General features: G+C 46.7%; 2 protein-coding genes across 3 annotated transcripts in view; one reads left to right on the top strand and one right to left on the bottom strand.

The window, feature by feature from the left end:
• The window catches only part of MTBP (MDM2 binding protein), a 181060-nt gene extending 179416 nt beyond the window's left edge, over positions 1–1644 (bottom strand). Inside the window, exon 1 of the mRNA XM_086966165.1 lies at positions 1491–1644. Within this exon, the coding sequence (XP_086822291.1) occupies positions 1491–1557 (67 nt within the window). The 5' untranslated portion in view covers positions 1558–1644. The remainder of the gene's footprint in view (positions 1–1490) is intronic.
• Positions 1645–2134: 490 nt separating this feature from the next.
• The window catches only part of MRPL13 (mitochondrial ribosomal protein L13), a 116669-nt gene continuing 95466 nt past the window's right edge, over positions 2135–23337 (top strand). Inside the window, exon 1 of one of the 2 annotated variants that reach the window (XM_086967037.1) lies at positions 2135–2261. In XM_086967037.1, coding sequence (XP_086823163.1) covers positions 2235–2261 — 27 coding nt within the window. In that variant the 5' untranslated portion in view covers positions 2135–2234. The remainder of the gene's footprint in view (positions 2262–23337) is intronic. The other variant, XM_086967038.1, reaches the window with a different exon arrangement.

Below are 23337 nucleotides of genomic sequence, written 5' to 3'. Positions count from 1 at the left end.
CAAGGGCACAGACACTAAACATCGATGCCAGGGTACAGAGAGTCGGAATCCATTGTCCTCCCCGTGACCCCAAGCGCCGCTGAGCTCCGTGCCTGCTTCACAGCTGTTGTAGACACTTTTCTTATCTGCTTGTTAAATTAACAATCAGATAAGAAAAGTCTTCGCGACAGACGTAAAGCAAGCCACTGAGTCCTGAGGGGCCGGACCAAAAAGCCAAGGAGAGGCAACACAGATAGCTTATTTCCAATGGCTGGCCACCGTTTAGCATAAACGGTGACGACAGCCAATGGAAAGCCCTTTTCTAAAAGTGCTCATCTGCATTAAATCTCGCCGAGCGAACTGTGCATATGCGCAGAAACGCTAGGTGAGACCTAAAAAATTGCACTGCACAATCTGGGTATTACTGAAATCTATATTTTGGAATCACTTTTTTTATCTAAACTGGTTTGTGCATTTTGTAGCAGCCTCTCCTAAATTGTTTGTAATGAAAGTTTAAATTAATGACTTCCATATTCACAGTGCTTTCTGTCACAGACTGACCTCGTACCACTAAACTTTCACAAGTCACCATTCTCCACTGTACCTCCACTGCAGAGTTCCATTCTGTGGCCCTCTGGTTACACACACACACAGACTTTTGCAGTGCATTAACTAATTCAGGTTTCATAACATACAATAGTTCCCCCCACACCTCCCCCAGCGCCTTGAGACCCTCACAGGTTAGTAGCACGCTTCATAAACCCCTGATTGATTGAAGTTGAAAGACCGAAAAAGTGACATAATATATCATTTATAGCCACACCTTTGACATTGACCCTATGCTCACTCACCCCCACCTCTATTGCGCACAGTACTTTTGTAATGCATTTCTACCGCTGGTGTCTGCTACTCAGTGATCGCAGTGCATTAACAAAAAGTATGGGAACTCTGATGCTGTGTGCAAGGGCGGGGTAAGTGAGAGTTTGGGTGTGGCTAAAAATCTAAATATTCTGTATGGTTTTTTACTTTCACCTTTCGGTAACTGCATATAAAATAACAGCTTAAATGAAAATGAATATGTCAATCAGTCGGAAATACAATTTTGTACATTATGAAACCTCTATTAGTTAATCCACAGCACCAAATCCTGGTTGATGCAGTTTAGTGACTTGTGTATGTTTAGTGGTACAAAGTCCCAGTCTGTGGCAGAAAAAGCACTGTGAATATGCAAGTAATTTTAAACTTACACACACAGTATAAGGCGCACTGCTAAGAAGGCTTCCCTCGGTTTCACAGCTCAGAAGGCTCCCTGAATGACACTTCAGCTGAATACCCACAATTAACCATCTCTGGACGGTTGACTTTTGTCAACAAGTAGGGGTACTGTTTTCGTGAAATTAAAATGGTAAGGGCACGCCTCCACCACAGCTTAGGCTTAACTTTAAATTAGGTTTCCGTAGTTTATCGAACGTGCAGTTCATGCAGTATAAAAAAACATTTCCTAAACAGACCTCCACTGGTGACAATCCCGGGCTCTGGTCTACTCTCCCAAGTGAGGAACAGCAGATACCGATCCATAACCTTGGCAACAATTGCTCCACCTGACAGTGCTCAGCTAGAGAGCAGACGCTGCTCTATCCGAGCAGAGCTACAAAGCGCTGCAGCATCCGAAAAACCCGCTGCAACCCGACGCACTTCCGCCCAGCTGCGAGCAGCAACAGCGAGGGCGGACAACGGGGCCAGGACAACTTTTGTTTGGAAAGAGTCCGTATTGCAAGGATCTTTTATCTTGTAACCTCGTATTTTACATTAAAAAAATAACTATAAAAATTCAGGTGTGCTTATAAACATAAATTACTAAACGCAGGCAATAAAAAAAATTGCAGTAAAAGTGTGCAGCCACATCTGCATAAAATATTTATTTAGGAAAATTATTTGCATCAAAATAAACGTTCATCCTAGAGAAAAATCGGTAAAGCATGGAACCATACGGGTACATTTTCAAAAAAAAGGACAGCTCAAACATGGCTTCTTCCATGTTAGAACATCCACGAGCCTTACGATGACAGCGCTCCGCCGCCGTGTGCTTTTGTGCGTTGACCAAATTGCTCCGTCGGCGAGTGTTATATTATCGCATAATTTCTAGTTCCGGATTAGGTCAGTTTCTATTAAAGGATCGCATGCTGTTTCCGACCGGAGCAGTTTTTGCGTGACACTCCATTCACATTGAGCCTAAGGAATCGAAGCATGTAAGGATGGCCGGGGTCACTAGAACTGCACAGGTAGGTCTCATACTAGGGCTGTATGCGCTTTTCCAGCACACCTGTCTTTTGTGTCAGTCTCCCATTTCGCCTAGCCCACCTCTGTTGTGCCTGTCTCTCACTCATTTTCCCAGTTGATTGATTGCTTCTCCATTTGAAATGAACGACTACTGTAAGTCCCATAAAGTACAGTTTTATTAACATAAAACATAACCTGACAAAGATTTATGGCACTAAGCCATGCCTACATATTAAGTTTCCTCTACGGCACAGGCTCAATTTCTGATTCGTGTGCATGTGTCACCTTTTTATTGAAAGTTTAATACTTTTTTGGTATTCGCCTGTGCCTTCAACTCTTCCCCACCCCCTCCCGACCAACTCTGCGCTTCCCTGCCCGTTTATGTATATTACTATTTCAGCAATTCACTGACTGGACAAACCCCACCCCCCTTCTGTGCTTCTTTTCTGAGTTTTCCACCCTCCTCCAGCCCACGTGTATGTATTAGATTCCCACATAGTTTCAAGTGATGTCCCACTTAGTCTTCAGTTTTGTAAAAAAAAATCCAACTTGTTTGTCAAGTTCAGCATCAACGCCCTCACTTATCAAGCACCTTTGACCCATAGACATCTACGTAATATGACGAGGTTGCGGGTATGGTTCATTATTCGAAAACATTACTTAAATTAAGCGTGCTCAGTTAACATGACAGCCTAATCAACCTGCATTGACATTAATTATACACCGACGGAAAGAATTCAAGGCCTCTTCCTTGGGTCATGAAAAGACTATTATTTCATTCCGGATGTTATAATTTTAGTGTTCTATAAATGCTCAGTCACCATGATCATTTCTTGTTTAATGTTATCCATATTGTAAATACGTATGAAAGTAGGTGTTTCTTCTTTGTTGTATCAAATTTTCTTTATTAATGTGTATTTAACCTTATTAGTATAGCCCTATTATGTCAGATCTCACCATGACGAGTGTGTTGGTTTCACTACTCGGTCCTATAAAATGTGCCCTTTTTGGGAGAGGTGCCAGTCTTTTTTGCTTACTTTCTCTTTGATATATTCAGACCTTTGTTGCTTTCCTAACTCTACAGACTGCTCCAGTCTATTTATTATATCTAGACGTTCCTTGGCTGAGCAGATGTTATGCTAGTCTTCTTGCTGAACTATGCTTGTGTTCTGGCTGCTTTGGGGAAAATACTTCATGTTGATCTTGTATTTCCATCATCTGATTAATTATTGATGTTGAATTTGACAATCTATATTTTGCCTTCTGTAATGATTCATACATTTGAAGAAAACATTCTGGTTTTGCCTTTGAAATGTGTCCTGTGAAGGTTTATTTTATTTGCACAAGGGCCGTCGTCTTATGAGTCGCACAGTGCCATAGCCCTGGGTCTAAACCAGTTAAATGTAATAATTAAGTGTTGACAAGGTAAACGGGTGAATGGATCAAAAGGGATAGGTATTTATGAGTTTTCATTATGAAAAAAAAGTTTACAATGGCACAAGCACACACATTATTATTTTTTAGGTTCAGGATCAGAAATACGTTTATTTGGACATTTGTCCTTTAAACATTCTAAAAAAACACACTTAACAATTAAAACCTTTAAAAGAGCCCCCCTCTTAGCTGTCCGCCCGCCAACCCATTACATTTCACCTTTGAAATTCTGTTTGGCAGATCGTAAAAACCGAGCAATCCCAACTGCCACATTTATATGTTGCATCTCAGAAAATAACACCGCCTCTTTATTCCTAAGAAGAACATAATATTTAAAAAACAGAGGTCTTAAAAACTTGATTTGATTTGTGAGATAAAATATGCAGTCCATAAGGATATGCTTTTCAAAGGGGAGGGACGGAGACTACTATTATTGTGCAACCTAGTCTTATGTGGGTGGGATGAGTAAATTAGATTACATCCCACCCTAACCCTTAAGATTTCGTTTCTTAAGCCTAGGTCTGGTAACCGTAATAAATAAGGGAATACACTATCCTGGCCGAATGTGGCAAACGAGAAACTAATGGATGATTTATTCTCTAAATACAATAGATCGATTGATTCTGACGCCATACCAGCAAACTCTTTCAGTGCTTGTTTGCCTGGAAAAGGAAGCCAAGATGTAATGGTGCCCCTTTTCAAATGGAGGTTCTTAATTGCAATTATTCTGCTTCTGACAGCCTTTGCCGACATCCTCTCACTACTGTGGATCTCTTCGCAACACAATTTGGAAACTTTAACCACCTCATCATCCTCCAGCAGTGTGTTATAGTATCCTAGGGCCCGAGTAGAGGCCGCCACATTCCAAGAGAGCAGATTGCACTCTCTCCTTATAGCCTGAACCATGGTACCTTGAGGGAGTGGAAGTAGTCTTTTAAGCACTACCCATTCCAGTCTTACATATTCGTAGGTTGGATCAAGAATCCCCCATACAAACCTAAGAGTAGTATCTTCCCTTCATAGGCCTTTAGTAATGGTATATGGGATAGTCCCCCAAAAATACCATTGAATCTGGACAGACAGCTTGCCTGCAATAGTGCTTTCTGCTTAATGACATCCCAAAGCGCAGTACAATTCAAATTTCTCCTAAAAAGTAAACCCAGGTGTCCCAGGGGGGGTTCCTCGTTTTGTTCCAGCCCTTCAATTCTGTCTGAGTTAGGAGTAAAGACAAAGGTAGGGGCTTTGAGTAAGGACTTTAAAGAAGGTTTTATTGGGATGTAAGTCTTCTTCTGCATAACAGAACTAGCAATCCGGTATTGGAAATCAGTCTTTCAAAGAGTTCAGCAAAATAAAGGTGGGGTTTGGGACACATCCGTCATTTACACCAAGGTCCAATATGAGGAGGGCTTCGGACTGGTCTCTTCTGCCCGTAGCAGCAAGGCGTTGCACGACAGGTCCGCCGGCACTCAAAAGCAAAAAGACTGGCAAGAAGACTAAGGTTACTGGGACGTCCAATATGTACAGTTTAAGGAAGGGGGGGTGAAGGAAACCAAGTGCAAGTGAATCCGCTAACGTGGCGCAGTGCTCTCAGTGCTCGTGAGGGTAAGGGCACAAGGGATACAAGGTACACTCCGAGGCGGTAACTATTCAGTATGGACGCTACTACGTCCAACCCACCCCGCTACCCGGCCCCGTACCTTGTCAAGCCACGTTCCTCCCTCGGGACCGTGGCAGGGCGAAGCACCGGAACGTTGGCCTCCCGGCTTGTCGAACACAGCAGGGCTCGTCTGTAGCTCGTCCTCCTTCCCGGTCTCACTCGCGTTGCTCCTTCCGGTCCGCAAACAGTCCTCCTCCAGGGAAACGCCGTCCGCCGAGGAAACAGTGCTTCCGCTTTTTGACGTTGCTCCGTAGAGAAGGGGCGTGGCTGACATACTCGGCTCGTTCCAATTAAAGGAGCCAGGTCCCATTTCAGGAGGGGTCCAGTATTCGTCTTTTTTCTCGCTCCACTTGGTCTCGGGCAGCTGCGGGGACAATGTGCAAGGTGAGAGGGGAGCGGCGGACCACCACTCCAGATCATTACGGGGTTCACCCAGCACCCCGTCACATATCTCCCCCCCTGGCATCTCCCGATCGGGGAGAGGAAAGACCCTGGACAAAAAGTCTGCGTTCCCATTGTCTTTGCCCTTGCGATGCTGCACAGTGAATGAGTAGGGCTGTAGTGACAGGAACCACCGCAACACTCTAGAGTTCTGGCTACTGTTCTGGTGGATCCATCTCAAAGGGGCATGGTCAGTATGTAGAAAAAAGTGGGTCCCCTCTAAATAGTATTTTAACTTGTCTACGGCCCACTTGATGGCCAGTGCCTCCTTCTCGATAGTGGAATAGTGGCATTCACGAGGAAACAATTTCCGGCTCACATATAGTATCGGGTGTTCAATCCCATCCTCACCCAACTGGGACAACACCGCCCCTATCCCCACATTTGAGGCGTCCGTTGCTAGAATGAAGGGTTTTGTATAGTCAGGGGACAGTAGGACTGGGGTAGTAGTCAATGAGGTTTTTAGGGAGTGGAAGGCATTCAGAGCATCCTGGGATGGCTGCGTGAACTTCTTGTTTGCTACTTCTTTCCGCAGGAGATCTGTTAGGGGAGCCGCGGTCTCTGCAAAGTTAGGAATGAACCTACGGTAGTAACCCACCAGTCCTAGGAACGCCCTCAGGTCTCTTTTTGTAGCTGGGAAAGGCACCCTCTCTATTGCCCTGATTTTCTCAGTTTGAGGAGCGATGGCCCCGTCCCCCAGAACGTATCCTAGGTAGTTGACTTTGGTGAAGGCTGCCCTTGACTTCTTTGCATTAATATGCAACCCTGCTCCCCGTAATGCTGACAGGATAGTCTGCAAGTGTCTCAAGTGTTCGTGCCAACTAGTGCTGTATATGACAATGTCATCTAAGTACGCTGAGCTGAAATTGGTATATGGCCGCAGTACTTGGTTCATGAGACGTTGAAACGTCGCTGGTGCTCCATGTAGGCCAAAGGGGAGGACCGTAAATTCAAATGATCCTTCATCTGTCACAAAGGCGGTCTTCTTCCGATCTTCCTCACGAAGAGGCACCTGCCAATACCCCTTCGTGAGGTCAATAGTAGTGATATAACGGGCGTCTCCTATCTTCTCCACCAACTCATCCACCCTGGGTATCGGGTAAGTGTCGAAGTGGGACACCGAGTTTAGGGCCCTGAAATCCATGCAGAATCTCTTCGTGCCATCAGGCTTGGGGATCATGACGATCGGAGAAGACCAAGGACTCTGGGATGGTCGTATTACCCCCAAGTGGAGCATCTCGGAGACTTCCTTCCGAACGGCTTCACGGCGAGCGGCTGGAATTCGATAGGGCCGTTGCTTCACTATCTTCCCTGGTAATGTTTCGATCTTATGTTCCACGAGAGTGGTTCTTCCAGGAGTATCCGAAAACACGTCTGAAAAGGGGGGTCAACACTTCCTGTAGCTCTTCTTTCTGTCTTTGGGATAGGTCGTTATTCACAACCAACTGTGGTAACGATGACGGTACAGGTTCTGCGGGTACGACCACATGGCTGTCTTGAGGCGGAGCCCCCAACCACTCCTTGAGTAGGTTGATATGGTATGTTTGTGTTTTCTTCGCAGATATCTGTAACCTGTAGGTGGTTTGTCCAATGGCTTCAATCACTTGATAGGGTCCTTGCCATTCATTTTTGGAACTGTTACCGATGGATGGAAGAAGTACCAGAGCCCATTTTCCTACCGCTATCTTGCGGAGCTTCTTCCCCTTGTCGTAGTTCGTTTTGATTCGCTCTTGTTGCCGGTCGAGGGAGGAGTGAGCCAACTCCCTCAATTTCCCCAGCTTGTTTCTTAGTTGTGTGGTATACTCCAACATTCCTTTCTTCTCCATCTCTTCCTCTGTTTCCCACAGTTCTTTAGTCATTTCCAACAGCGACCGGGGAACCCGGCCATACAGCAATTCAAACGACGAGCAGCCTAGGCTGCTCTGTTTTTGGGACCTAATCACAAAAAGGGCTAAGGGTAGTAGCCTGTCCCAGGATGGACCTTCTGCAGACAGCATTTTTTTCAGGGTTACTTTAAGTGTCTGATTGTATCTTTCTACGAGGCCATCCGTCTGGGGGTGGTAAACCGAGGTTTTCAGGTGTTTGACTTTTAAGAGCTGGCACACCTCCTTCATTAACTTAGACGTAAAGGGGGTCCCCTGGTCTGTGAGGACCTCTTTTGGAAAACCCACCCGGGAAAACAGTTCTACAAACTTCTCTGCAATGGCTGACGTCGTAGTGGTACGTAATGGAAATGCTTCCACAAACCTGGTGGCATAATCGACCACAACCAAAGCATAGAGATGGCCTTGGGGAGTTTTCGGCAGAGGACCGATAAGGTCCATCCCCACTCTTTCGAACGGCGTCCCTATGATTGGCATCCTCTGGAGGGGGGCGGCCGTTGGTCGTTGCGTGTTCCTCCTTTGACATATCTCACACTTTGCACAGTAGTTCTGTACGTCCTTATAAATGCCGGGCCAAAAGAAATGACGGAGAATAACATCTGTGGTTTTTTCCTTGCCTGTGTGACCGGCTGTTAGATGGGCATGGGCAAAGAACAACACCTGCTCTCTAAAGGACGTCGGTACTAGCAACTGTAGATCCCCCTCATTCTGGGCTTGTCGATACAGCAATTCTTTTTTTATCAAGAACCTGGGGAATGTCTGGTTGGGGTTCCCTTCATTAGCGTGAGCGGATTCCCAGGCATTATACAATGTTCGGTCTTCAGCCTGTGCAAAGCGGAAACTTTTGTCCGCAACCCATGGGTCGGGAGAGAGACTAACGTTTTTAGGAGATTGATTCGTGTTCAGGGTTTCCTTGAAAAGGGAAAGGAATTCAGGATTATCGGTACCAAGTATCATGTCCTCGGGTAGAGAGTCCACCACCCCCACCCGGACCTTACAGGGATCTCTTTGGGGCAAGTATAGGGTTAATTCAGCTACAGGGTAGGGTTTCACGTCGCCATGTACGCAGCGTATATACACTGTGGCTGGGGTAGAGATTTGTTCCGGTTTAACAAAGCGGTCCTGGACCACCGACTGTCGGCACCCGGAGTCTAGTAGAGCTTTCACTATGAGACCGTTCAACTTCATACTCACATAAAAGGCGTTACCAAGCTCCGCCGAATACATCACGGTCCTTGGTAGATAGCCCACTTCCATGGGTTCTTCTGGAGGTTTTTTCCGCGGGCACATCCTGGCGATGTGGCCCCACTCTCCACATTCAAAACACTGGGGTCCCCTGTTCAAGGGGGAGATCATTCCAGCCGGGCGGGACCGAAATGCTTCGGTCTTTACTTGGGGTTTCTTGTCGGGTTTTGACGGTACCATCAGTTTTTTGAGATTTTTCTGTTTTGTCAGTATCCCAAACTACAGTCCGAGGTTGTGCTCTGGAGAAGTGTGACGCCATTTCAATTGCTCGGTTTACGTCCAGATCAGCATGTTGACGTAACCATCGTTGGGTGGCATAAGGCAGAGCCTCCATGAACTGCTCAAGGTATATTTTGTTTAGGATTTCTTCCTTCGTACACATCACCGGTCTTAGCCACTTGTTGGCGGCCATTCTCAGTCTAAAGAAAAGGGTCTTTGGATTCTCTCCAGGGGCTCCTCTCTCTTTTCGGAATTTTACTCGGTATGCCTCCTGGTCTAGACCCAAATGGTCAAGAATGACTTCTTTAATGGTTGTGTAGGCTGTACTCCCCAAGGGGTTTGCGGCCTGATGATTGGGCCTCCCCAGTGAGAAGAGGAGCAAGGAAAAACGGCCACTTCTCTTCAGGCCATCCCATAGCCCGGGCCACCCTCTCGAAATTGAGTAAAAAAGCATCGGGATCCTCTCCTGATATGTATTTTTGTAGAGCCACCCCGGTATGATGAGGGGTGATCTGACGCACTTCCCCTGATATGATTTGGGTGGGAGGCGGTATTGTCTTAAGGCCTTCGAGTTGGGCCGATACTGTGGACTTAATCAATTCCCTGTCTGCTTGCGCACATTGGATCTGTTGCTGTACTGCCCACTCAAGCATCTCTTGGCCTTTAATGATATGATCTATGAGGGCTTCCATCTCTTTTTGGCAGATGGATGATGTTTCTGATCCCACTTCTGACACCAGTTGTCCCAGGGGGGGTTCCTCGTTTTGTTCCAGCCCTTCAATTCTGTCTGAGTTAGGAGTAAAGGCAAAGATAGGGGCTTTGAGTAAGGACTTTAAAGAAGGTTTTATTGGGATGTAAGTCTTCTTCTGCATAACAGAACTAGCAATCCGGTATTGGAAATCAGTCTTTCAAAGAGTTCAGCAAAATAAAGGTGGGGTTTGGGACACATCCGTCATTTACACCAAAGGACCAATATGAGGAGGGCTTCGGACTGGTCTCTTCTGCCCGTAGCAGCAAGGCGTTGCACGACAGGTCCGCCGGCACCCAAAAGCAAAAAGACAGGCAAGAAGACTAAGGTTACTGGGACGTCCAATATGTACAGTTTAAGGAAGGGGGGGTGAAGGAAACCAAGTGCAAGTGAATCCGCTAACGTGGCGCAGTGCTCTCAGTGCTCGTGAGGGTAAGGGCACAAGGGATACAAGGTACACTCCGAGGCGGTAACTATTCAGTATGGACGCTACTACGTCCAACCCACCCCGCTACCCGGCCCTGTACCTTGTCAAGCCACGTTCCTCCCTCGGGACCGTGGCAGGGCGAAGCACCGGAACGTTGGCCTCCCGGCTTGTCGAACACAGCAGGGCTCGTCTGTAGCTCGTCCTCCTTCCCGGTCTCACTCGCGTTGCTCCTTCCGGTCCGCAAACAGTCCTCCTCCAGGGAAACGCCGTCCGCCGAGGAAACAGTGCTTCCGCTTTTTGACGTTGCTCCGTAGAGAAGGGGCGTGGCTGACATACTCGGCTCGTTCCAATTACAGGAGCCAGGTCCCATTTCAGGAGGGGTCCAGTATTCGTCTTTTTTCTCGCTCCACTCGGTCTCGGGCAGCTGTGGGGACAATGTGCAAGGTGAGAGGGGAGCGGCGGACCACCACTCCAGATCATTACGGGGTTCACCCAGCACCCCGTCACACCAGGTATTTAAATTGATCCACTTGCTACACCACCTGTGAACCTAAATACCAGGAAAAACTCAGCAAGTTTTTTCGGATTATCATAATCTTGGTCTTTTCCAGATTCATGCGGCGCTTATTCTGCCAAAGGATTGAATTTCCTCTGTAGACCAAATGGGGTATAAATCAATAATACCAAATCGTCTGCATAAAGCAGACAAGCAATATGCTGGTCCCCACTTTCAGGCGAAAAAGACTTTGATTGGGAAGTAACAGTTGGGAGGTCGGCCAAGAATAGTCTAAAAAGTAAGGGTGCTAAAACGCACCCCTGGCGCAGGCCGTTGTCGATAGGGATTCTTAGGGACAACCGACCCAACTTGTCTAACTGGACCTGAGCCCAGTTACCGGAGTGCAAGGACTGAAGAGCCTCAAGAAGGTTTGGTGGTAGGTTCCACACAGCAAGTTTTCCCCACAGAATATCTCTGTCAACAGAATCAAAGACTGTCCGGAAATCTACAAAACAACTGCCCAGTCTTTGATTTTCCTCCAGAGCCTTTCGAGTAATAGCCCACAGAGCAAAACAGTGGTCTATGGTGGAATGACCCTCCCGAAAGCCCCTTTGTTCTAGTGGGATTCGCTTAGTTTCAGTGACCCAATCTTCGAGTTTGGCTAGGATAATCTTGGAGAATATCTGTTTTTTTTTTTTTTGTTTGTTTTTTTGGTAAACCTTTATTGTTACATTAATCAGATACAAGTATGGGCCTACAACCCACATGGCTGGCCGCTAGTACGGTGAAGTCAACTCAATAAAGCATCTCGTGAAGAACAGTAATCCGCCACCCGCAGGTCCCGCGTCAAAGCTAGATAACATTAGCATTAGGCATAACACATGTGTATCAGGATTAAGAAAGGTTTCTTTTAAAAGATATAAGGAAAAGCAGGATCCGGGTCAGTATAATCAATCAGTGAGAAAGTAAGGAATCGCAATATTACAGGATATTAACAAATAGGATCACTTGTAATTGAAATTCTGGGCGCCGGTACACATTAAACAGGATCATCAAAAAGAAACAATACACGTAGTATCGTTAAAACTGTCCACCGGCATGCCTGTGAACATCGTAAAAGCACCCTCCCCAGTGGAAGAAGCTAACAGGAAATATGGAAATACCCTACCCCGCCCCCGACAAAAGGAGAAAAGAAGGAGAAAAAAGGGCCATAGAAACAATAAAAGGACAAAACTAAAAAGAAGCCCATCCCCCCCAACCCCCCACCCTGCACTCCTGTAGATGGCTACGGCCTACCCCCCCTAGCATTGTGCCTGTCTCCCTGTAAAACCCACTAAAAGAACTAATCTATAAGAAATGAAAAGAAATAGATACTAGTAAAGCGGAGGAGGACCTCCCAGCCCTTCTCCGCCCGCATTAAACACTCAGTACAGTAAACAATGTGAGATCGACTATAACCAGTTCACAGAAGGGAATGAGATACTTTGTTCGCCCTCAAAGCTACAAAGTCACAGAACGTTTCCGAGTCTCTCTTCCTCCAGCAGCCCATTAGCAGTCCCGGTACAATGACACCATCCCTAACCTTGGCCCACCCTATCGAGCTCTTCCACACACAGCAGCCAGTCAGCCTCGAAGAAGATCGTGTCGAAGGGCTCAGGCACTCCGAGTGGCAAGAACAGTCGGCCATTTAAAAAGGAGTCACTGCGGGGATCAATCCAACCCAATACGTGCACCAAGGATCGCAATAGGACTGAGAATGGGGCCCTTAGCAAGCGGGGAAGAATCACCGTCCCATTCCGCTGTCGGAGCGGTGCCAGTTCGTTCAGGGGCGCTGCGCGATCCGCCGGCTCCTCCGGTGGTACACGTCCAATGTCTCCCGCTTCCTGCGAACCTTTCGTTGGCCGGCCAGGAGTTATAGCGGTCGGGTCCCTCAGAGCCTCGCTTGTTGACGGGGAATCAGAAGCACATCCCACTGATGCGAGATCAGGCAGGGTTCCATTAATGAAAGGTCAGACTGGCGACTCCTTCCTGAGGGTGGCAACAATGGCGTCCAGCTTGTCCCCTAGGTTCCGTGCATTACAATCCAGGGCACTGCGGAGGGCGCCGAGGGCCATAGCAAGACGACCAAGCGCCATCCCATCACGATGCATCCCAATTCCAGCGCGTCTCCCTGATCTGAGATCACGATCGCCCTGGGAGACCTGACGCAGGGTATCGCTGTCCAGAGCTGCAGCTCGGTCTGCACTCAGGTCCATGTAGGATCAGGAGCTAGTTCCAAACAAAGGAGAGGAAGAGTGCATGGCGCCACGTAGGAGACTGTAAGGTCGGGTTCAGCAGTCGGAACCACCGGCACCCCCAGGTGTACCTCGCCGTTAACAAAGGAAGCCCCCGTACTCCATTCGGGAGACTCCCGCAGTCGTCGGGAGAGGCAGGCTCGACATCCGATTATCGCACCGGCAAACAATCCGGTTCCGAAAGCTGCGGTCGAAAGGCGATGGTCTAAACCCCTTCAGCGGCAAGGATGAGTCGCAGCCGGTGGAGCGTGGCAAGTCAGTCTCCCGCTCCGGGTGATCGATCTGGCATCGCAGCTGGTGGCCGCCATTGTGCATCGGCGGTCGGTTCAGCGCCTCACTCAAAGCCCCGGCCCCATCTCAGGCCGCGATCAAAGACTGGGCATATCTCCGGCAGTACGGCAGGCAGAAACTCCGGAGGAGCACGATCGGTGAGTACAACCATTCATCTCATCAGATCTGCGGTGCAGGCATAGGATCTCGGTCAGGATATCATCGCGGGGCGGAGAGGTCTACAGAGCCGGGCGCCTAAGCGGCCATCGCGGTCGCCGGCCTGGCTCCTCCCTTGGAGAATATCTTTAATGAAATATCCAAGAGGCTTATAAGCCTATAGTGCATTGGGTCTGAATCACTCCCCCTTTTTAAAATAGGTTTCACTGTGGACCTCTTCCAGGTAAAAGGATAAAGGCCAGTCCCTGCGACCCAGCAAAACAAAGTACAATAAATTGTAGCCCACCAAACACCATTTGTTTTAATTATTATTTTTTATGGCCAAGCCTGGTTCAGTTCATTTCTGGAAGATCGTAAACAGTCAGTGTGGCTATCACCCTTCAAATCCACAATGGTAGACCTGAACTGTGGCGTTCCTCAGGGCTCCTCCCTTTCGGCTATTCTATTCAATATCTATATCCGCCCCTTGATCTCAGGTCTACGTCAGATTGGTGTAAAAATCTTCAACTATGCAGATGACATGCAGCTTGTTTTCACCCTTGACAACTCTGTAGAATCCAAGGACTTCGTCAAGAGATCCATGCTGTATGTCAAAACTTGGATGAATGAAAACCAACTAAGGCTGACCTCAGAAAAAAACAAGATCATTGTCCCCCACTGTAAACCTGACTGTTGGACTCCCTCTTATTGGCCCCCTGATTTAGGTGAGGCACCCACCCCTAAATCCGTTATAAAAAGCCTTGGTCTTCATATTGATGCTGACCTCTCTGAGCACCCAAATTGGCTCAGTGACTTCGGGATGTTTTGTCCAATTGCGCAAAATCAGACGTTTTTTCAGCAAGGAGGCCATCATTCAAATCGCCATAGCCCTAATCCTTTCTAAAATTGATTATGGGAATGTCCTCTACATTGGACTCCCACAATTCCAGAGACATCGCTTGCAGATGATTCAGAATCAAGTGGCTAGAATCATCTTTCTTAAGGACAGGCAATGCCATATCACCCCTCTGCTTAGAGACCTCCACTGGCTCCAAGTGGAGCAACGAGCCTTGTTCAAAGCCGGTTGCGCACTCTTTAAAGCCATTCAAGATACTGGCCCAAGATTTATTGTATCTTTGATCAATAAACATCTACCCAAGCGAACTTTGAGATCCTCGCACCAGAACCTTCTGACGGTGGCTAGAAACATGTCGCAAACGTATCGGCGGGACTAGGTTTTTTTTCCTGAGTCCTATGATCTGGAATGCTTTCCCTGCTTCCCTCAGGCTTGAAGGAGATTATCTGCGGTTGAGAAAACTGTTAAAGACTTGGCTCTTCACTTCGGCCTACAACTAGCTGTCCCTGGCATAACGTTGCATTCATTTATTCATTTACTCACTTTCACAGTGCCAAGGAACCTGTTGGTGTACGTTGCGCTTTATAAATTCCCATGTAACATAACATTATATATATATATATATATATATATATATATATATATATAGTCTTTATTGTTTTTGCCAATTCTGCAACATCGGCCTAAACCATTGGCAAAGCCAATAAATATGTTGAAAAGGTGGGACCTTTTGGATTTTCCAATACTTATTTTCTGCCCTCACCCCCCAATTCTCAAAGAAATTGGAATTGTGATAGGAAAGCGGTCTGTTTGGCTTATTTAATTGGTCACTGGCATATGACAATTTAAGCTCTTTTAGGGGGTCCCCTGCAGTTGAAAAATATTTATAGATTGTAAAGTTCGAAGAATAATGCTGGGAAGATAACGAGTGCTTAATGCATTTTCTGAAGATGTCTGTGATCAGTTTCTGGTCACAAATTTGAAACACCATAACATTGATCAGAAGGTTAATGTTCCTGCTGCAGTGCATGCAAGTATAGGTCACAGATTTGCATTTCATGTCGCATAGTTGTGTTTTAATGCTTTTCTTGGCGAGATAATTATTATACATGAAAAATTGTAAGTTACCATCTTAGTTGATTAGCTCAGTTAATTATGCATCTATTTCAAATGCTCCATGAAATCTGCAAGGCATGTGTTTGAAACCTGGCAGTTACTTACTCTATCTTTCGTTACTCTGCGGTTGGTTAAACTTGAGTGCTAATAAATAGCCATAGACACTTGCGTGTTTAGAAGTCAGTGTATATTATGTACTATACAAATGATTAACATTAGTTTACACAGCCACATATAAGACCTACCTGGTATGTGATGTGACCAGCAAAGTCCATGACATAGACATCAAAATCACGCCATCATACCCTCCACTGGAAAGAGCAGGTCTGACATCACAAATGCTGGAAGAGGTTGGAACCTGAGGTTACATATGCACATTTGATAGCTGCAGTTTAATGTTTCGAAGGCATGCAGGCACATTCCTCTGTTATAACACTTGTACTGACACCAGTGTATACCAGGAATAGAACTTTCACTCCACTTACTTCAATGTCAGGCACCAGTTCAGTAAGATGTCTTCAGTAGTGCTCTGCTTTTTTGTGGAGAACACTGTCCACAATGATGCCTCGACCATTCAATCAGTGATGAACGACTAAAGGAGCGCCTTCAGATGTTTATTCTGCTGGTCCTGTGTCTGGACCAGGTTGCGTGCTGGGCATCTGATTTGCATTGCTGTGACTATTGACACAATTACTGTGAACAGCTTGACTGCCTGAAACTGTGACACTTGCACTCTTCTGGAAAGGCCACATCTTGCCAGAGGCAGCAGGGCATGCTGTAAAACGCTGTAGTTATATCCAAGCTGAGAACGTTGCCTGCAAGTATAGTGATCAAACATTTATATGTCCTGGACACAGCATATGACGCCAGCTTCACTGCACCGCCCCCTTTCTGTGACGAGCTACCATCCCCACTTGAAACTCAACCGTGCATGCAGCACTGGCCATTGCAAAATGTCCACCAGCTTTCTGGGCCTTATCAGAAGCATGATTATTATTACTATTATTATTATGATTATTATTTTAAATGTGATAATTTGCACTCAGCAATAGTTTGAGCTTTTTCACAGCGCTACTTGTGAAACCTACAGTGCTTCAGATTTTCTTTATTTGGTTTGCAATAGCAATCATGAAAGCACAGTATAAATAATTACAATAGCTATAGATCTTTAGGAATCCCATAGGCTTCCCAGAATCTACAAATTCATATATAAGCATAAACAAGCATTTTCAATGCAATAGGTCTCGCATTATTAAAGTTTGAGCTATTGGTGTTGCATTATTTAGCAATGGCAAAAGCTCAAACTTTAATAATGCGAGACTTATTGCATTGCAAATGCTTGCTCTAAACTGGTGTGGACTCCTTTTATAGTGTTTTTACTGTGTTACTGTCTGGGTATGCACAAATACTTTACACATTTCCTCTGAGATAAGCCTGACTGCTTGTGCTAAGCTACCAGGGGGTGAGAAGGTGTTATATTAGCGGTGTAATCCCCTTACCCTGACTAAAATAAGGGTCCCTACTTGGACAAGGTGCAAACCTCTGCCAACTAGAAACCCCCATTTCGCCTATTATGCAACTTGTTACCTTTTGAACTGCACTGCATTTAACACTTTGGACAGTTCCACAAAAGTTTGAAATGTGTTCTCGTCTGCTAATTCAGAAACATCAAGATGCAATGACCTGCTCTGCCATACATTTCAAGGCATTCACACTGCCTCTTCTGCCCTTCACGATACTGCATGCAAACTGCCCCTTCAGTCAAGCACTGTCATGCATGAAGACTGAGGTTTACATCCATCCAGGGCTTTAAGTGAGATGGAAATATTGGGGGGGTTTCTCGAAGGGGCGTGGTCAATGTAATTAGGGGCGTGGCTTAAAACATGTAAGCTAAAAAATCTGTGTTTAGCATAGTGTGCCGCTGGTCTTGAATTTTGCTGTTTCTGTCATTGCATCCAGATATATGATACAACAAGTAACATCATAAATACAACAAGTCAGGACTATTGGCTTTGTCACAGGTTGTTAGTTGCATAAGATAAATAAGCAGCAACTATGGCTTGTGTATAATATTGAAAAAGCTTCCTCTTAAAGCCCTGGTGACACCACGACAATGTTGCTGCTCCCGAGATTCAAAAACAGAAGGGAATTCCAGAGAGAAAATGACTCTCTTTAAAGGATTTCCCTTCCCCCTGCAGCGCTCAACTGGCATGACATCATGCCGTAACTTGTGTACTAGTGAGAAGTGGGAAGTGTGAGCGCGGGCACATTCATGTGCCTGCTGTCACTGCAGTGTGGGGAAAAAATGGGACACAGCCCAATGGAGAGCCGTTATGAGGCCCCCTTTAAAAAAAAAACTGCCGGTGCTCAGCACCAGTGAGGCCTGTCCCACTGAAAGCCCTGTGTCCATCGTCGTTTTTTAAACACATAGTATTTCCCTTGGCCACAGCTTCACATTAGCTGTCCCTAAGAAGCTGCAGTTAATGAAGAGCACGTTGCCAGCCCTGACAATAGAGTCCGAAGGCGCAGCGCTGCATAGACTGAAGCCACAGTACCCGCTTTCTTTTAATCACCCCCTCGTACTTATGGGATAAGTCGGTGCTCTGCAGGCAGGAGATTACCTGACTTGCGCTGTAACTCCTGATATAGGCACCAGACCAGGGACGTAGGTTTCATTGCAACAGGTGCAGTGGCACCGGGTTCTAGATGCCTGTGGGGCCCAGGGCGCCGTGATTATTGCTATAGTTTATAATTGAAACAACAGTCCGATGCAATTCGTTCCTTGCACTAGGGCCTGTGACACACTGGCTGCGCTGTGTTCTCCTAACATGAACCTCAGAGCACCAAACTGCTCCGGTGACACAAGTTATGACCCGTCAGACATTCCATCAAGTAAACCTCCGTTCCTTTCAGAGGCGCGGGAACCGTGTTTTGTGTGAATTCCATTGTTTGCCAGTCCCCGCAAGACTATCCACTGATGCCTTCAGTATTGCAGTGCTGAGCATGATGGACGCCGCAGTAAGCAGCTGCGTGCCGCGTTGTTTCCTGTGGAGCAGGACATGCTCCAGTCAGAGCGCGGTTGCTGTGGGCTGGGGAGTCAGCACCATTTTCCAGGTGTGGGAGGGGCCGCGCGAGAAGGGAGGCCTGGTCAGACGTCTAGTTCCCGACCTATCGTTCTGGGCACTCGTTTCTACTCATTGCTCGCAAACTGTGTGATATAGGACATGGCGGCTAGGACCCTATGCCTGAATTTCTTAACAGAAAGCCAGAAGCGGTGAGAGAGTGAGCGTCATTGCTGAACAAAAGCTCACAGAACCAGTCGCACAACTAACATGGCAACCAACCCCAGATTCAAAAGAGCGCAGGCGGGCCTGCGGCCCTTGTACCTTGTACTTCCATGGCCCTGGTCTGCCCGCTGTCCTCGGGCTCGGTCGGGCGCAGGCGCAGCTGATATTAGACCCGGGTCTCTCTTTCCGCGGCGGGCGGGCACGCGCGCGCTCACTCAGTGCGTAGGAGCTTTCGCAGCTGTATAGGAGGCCGAGAGGGGGCACGCGCCGGCAGCCAGTCAGACAGACTGACGGACCGAGCGCCATGGAGCCGCCGCTGCTGCTCACCGCCTGCCTCCTGCTGCCCGGCGGGGCCCGCGCCGACCTCTCCGGTGAGTGTGAGGAAAGAGGGGGGGGGGAGACATCTCACCCCTGGGCGGGTGGGGGTGGCGGCAGGCAGGCAGGCGGGCGGTATGTGTGTGTGTCTGCGTGCATGTGCGCTCGTGTGTCTCTCTGTGTGTGTGCTCGTGTGTGTGTGTGCGTGCTTGTGCGAAAAGCTGTGGCTGTGTGTGTGTATGCGAGAAGTGCATGAGGCACAAACTGTAGAGGGTCGCGTGTAAAACTGAAACTGTCACAGTTGACGCGCGCGACCTAATCCCAGTCAAGGAGCTGCGCGTTCATTGCTTGTCCGCTGTCTGTTCCCCTTGAGCCCTTGAAAGATGAAATGATCACAATAAGTCTCGCAGCGACGGATCGCTTTCGCGATCCGGTTCGCATTGCGAGACCTAAAAACCCCTTCTAAAATCTAGATGAATAGAAGCATACATTACAATTAAGTAAAAAGGAGAAAGATCTAATACTACGACACAAGTGGTTGTGAGTGAACTATAAGGAGACTCATCCTAACAAAACCTAACAAACAAAAACCTCAATTTTAAGGTCCGCTATGTTGGTAGGAAAGGGAGGGGGCCTCGGAGATCCATTAATTTAATCATCATCATAAACATATTTATACAATTTGCTTAAGTAATCTTGAAGGGGGGCGCGTGACTAGCGACATGCCAAGATGGTCGCAGCTTAACGGAGCTCTGTGGCCAAAGGGGCCTTCCCTTCGATATCCGGACACTTATCCTGACCAAAGGCAGTGCTGCTTATCAGAATCTCCTGTAAGGAAGACTCCAACACAGGAAGAGCCGATCCGGAACACTGAACTCCCCGAAATCGCCGAGTTAGACCGCCGAGAACATTGCGGCCTACAGCGGGCGCCGGAGCCAGGGCCTCAAGTTTGCAGCGGACCCGGGAGTGCGACACGAAGCAAGGCGGTAAGATCGCCGATTGCCGGGGATACAGCCTTATCAGTGACTGGCCGTTCTACCAGGTCTTAAATATACTGCTTCTGTGCGGTGGTGGCTCCTGCACGTAACTGGTGAAACAAATATTGATTCTGACGGCGGTGAGGAGAATTCCGCGAGCAACTGCACCTCAGGAATTACGAGACTGAACTACGGCCTCAGACTACCGGCTAGCGGGGTGCGGCGTGTGGGCCCTTCAGAAGAGAGAGGCACGCGAGTGGTGCGATTCCTGGACTGGCCATACCCGCCCACCAGCCCCTGGGAACTGAGAGAGGCCCCGGCGCTGCAGGGCCCAAATGGACCACACACAGACTTTAACAGTGGGTACTACTGGCAGGTAAAAGAAACAGACCAGCCTAAGAAGAAGACGGTCACCAACCTACACTATCTGGGAATACCAGGGAAGGGGTGCAGTGGCAGCGACGTGGGCCCGGCTGGACGGCTCAGATTAACAACGCAGCGCCCACAGGAGATAGATCCCCAGGGTGCCACGGGGGCAACACGAGGACCCACTAACACTGCGCAGCACATATCGGGGATCACCCGCAGTAAGGAATAATGAGTGGGAGAGAGCCGAGAGTGCAACAGGCCCCCAGATTGGACAAATTCGCATATACTAAAGACCCTCCGGACAACCCCAAAGGCAATATGTACCAATCGATAACCCCGACCGACCAACCTGCGGAGGCTGAAGGGGTCACCCTACAAGATGTAATGGCAGCCCTGAAAACAATGCAGTCCTCAATGGGCACAATATCCACAGACATTTCTCTTATAAGGGCGGACTTCGCAAAAATGTCGGACTGATTGATCGACGTTGAGAAAACAACAACAGGACTAACGGCAGATACGGCGGACCTAAAGGAAAAAGTACAAAAGCTGGAAGAAGATAATACCCTGCTAAAGGCTAAGCTTGATAAGCAAGAAGGTCGGTCCAGGCGCAATAACGTACGCCTAGTGGGGGTGCCGGAGACGACCGGGGGCCCAGCCTTAGATCTTTTTGTAGAAGAACTCATCCAGAACCAACTCCAACCGAAGGGCCTATCTAACTATTTTTCGGTGGAAAGGGCTCATAGAGTGCCTGGAGGCAGGCTGCGTCCAGGAGCGCCGCCGCGTCCAATTTTGGCACGCATCTTCAACTTTCGAGACCGAGACGCCATTTTGCAGGCGGCACGTATTGCCCCACCGATAAAAATTGACAACCCTGAAGTCACCTTCTATCCTGACAAGTCAACAAAAATAGATTCATTTCAGTGTTGTTCAATTGAATAGAGATGAATCCCCACAAACTATGTTAATGACCATCAACAATCTAAGTAACCTAATCACATACTATTTTGACAAACGTAGGTTCATATTTCACTGTTTATTTTTTTAAAACTTTTTTTTATCAAGCCCATAAGAATATTCTACACATTCAATAACATTAAAATCACCTTAATTTACCTTATTTCTTACTGTCCAGAAAATTATGGCAACAAGCATTTCATTCGAATACAATACGGTAGATACCTTCTTTCATATGTGACAATAAACAGTACTAATATACTAAGCAAGTACAATAAAAGTTACAATGAAAAATGTATACAATAAAAATTAAGTCCTTATGTCGGCGCGTGAGTAGCCGTTTCAGTTTCAGTATCTGTTGTATATCGTCCTTCAAACGGACGATATACAACAGATCCAGTGGCAAGTGTAGAAGCTCCCCCGTTAAGACATCAGAAACGTAGTCAAACTTAAGGAGGCGGCAACCCATAGATGACCGTATCATAACGTAAGATTTCTGAAACAGCTACTCACTCGATATTGAAAGACCTTAAAGATTTACTTCAGGCTAAACCGTTGCAGCGTTGCACGCCAATTATCCCAATAGAAGCATCTCATTAACCTGACAGCAGGACAGTCACGCATCTCCACAGGAAGGAAGAATCGGGCCTCTGTCGTTCTGCTACAAGTTAACAAGCATACCTAACGGAGGCACAGCGTAGCATTAAATAAGCCACTGTCAATGTAGAAAAGAACAAAGCAGATTTCCTGAGGAAGGCGAACGGCCGAAACGCGTTGAAGGAATTAATTTCTGTGTTTAAAGATTAAGTTATAATCTGTGATGATTTTTTAAAAATTATTTAATGTGAAATCACTGCAATGTATTATATGTAAAAATATCTTTTGTACCAAAAAAATGTGTTTATATATGTGAAAAAAAGAGATAGAAAATTGAAAAAAATAACAAATATCAAATATACTAAAAATAAATAACACATATCAGATATCAATGGGTGGAAAATGATTTACTAAAACATGCATGTCTAGGTTACTCATGAAGCACCAGTACACATAACCCGGTGTGCTCACTCTCTTCTTTCCAAAAAATAATACCTGTCTTATTCAGTATCGACCAATTCTTATTAATCAGATTTTATGGCTCATCTCATTGAAATTCGACTCCATAACTATTCCTTGTGCCGGATTTGTTGTCCTCGCTTTAGGTTCAAATAGGCTATCTCTAGGCTAGCCATAAATTTCTGGACTGTAAGAAATATTGTAAATGGAGGTGATTTTAATGTTATTGAATGTATAGAATATTCTTATGAGCTTGATAAAAAAAAGTTAAAAAAAATAAACAGTGAAATATGAACCTACGTGTGTCAAAATAGCATGTGATTAGGTTACTTAGATTGTTGACGGTCATTAACATAGTTTGTGGGGATTCATCTCTATTCAATTGAACAACACAGAAAGGAATCTATTTTTGTTAACTTGTATTACCCAGTCCTTTCTGGTTTACTTGGGGAACTCTCTTCTTTGGAGACCTTCTATCCTGACTACACGGCGGCACTCGCACAGCAAAGGCGAAGTTTTGCAGAAGTGAAAAAAGAATTACGCGTCAAAGAATTAAAGTACTCAATGATTTTTCCAGCAAGATTACACGTAGAATCAGAAGGGAAGACATGGTTCTTCGAGTCACCAGGGGACGCAAGAGACTGGCTCGAGGGATGGCGACCGGCCAGAGGACCCAGGAACAGAGACATGGGGCGGAATAACCGTTGACAAGACAGACGCTGATCACCTCAGGGGTTGGAAGTGTAATGAATGTCTGGGCACGTACCCTGTTAAATATCAGGAGCTTTAGGCTGCTGCTGGCACCCCCAAAACAAGCATCTGGACTTCACTTAACTGTCCGTGAACAGTGTCCTCTTAAGGATTTGGGGGGCACT

The sequence above is a fragment of the Lissotriton vulgaris genome, chromosome 4_1 (genome assembly GCF_964263255.1).
Source record: "Lissotriton vulgaris chromosome 4_1, aLisVul1.2, whole genome shotgun sequence".
NCBI lineage: Eukaryota > Metazoa > Chordata > Amphibia > Caudata > Salamandridae > Lissotriton > Lissotriton vulgaris.
The sequence above is the reverse complement of the archived record's forward strand: the minus strand, read 5'-3'. Positions and strand labels throughout refer to the sequence as shown.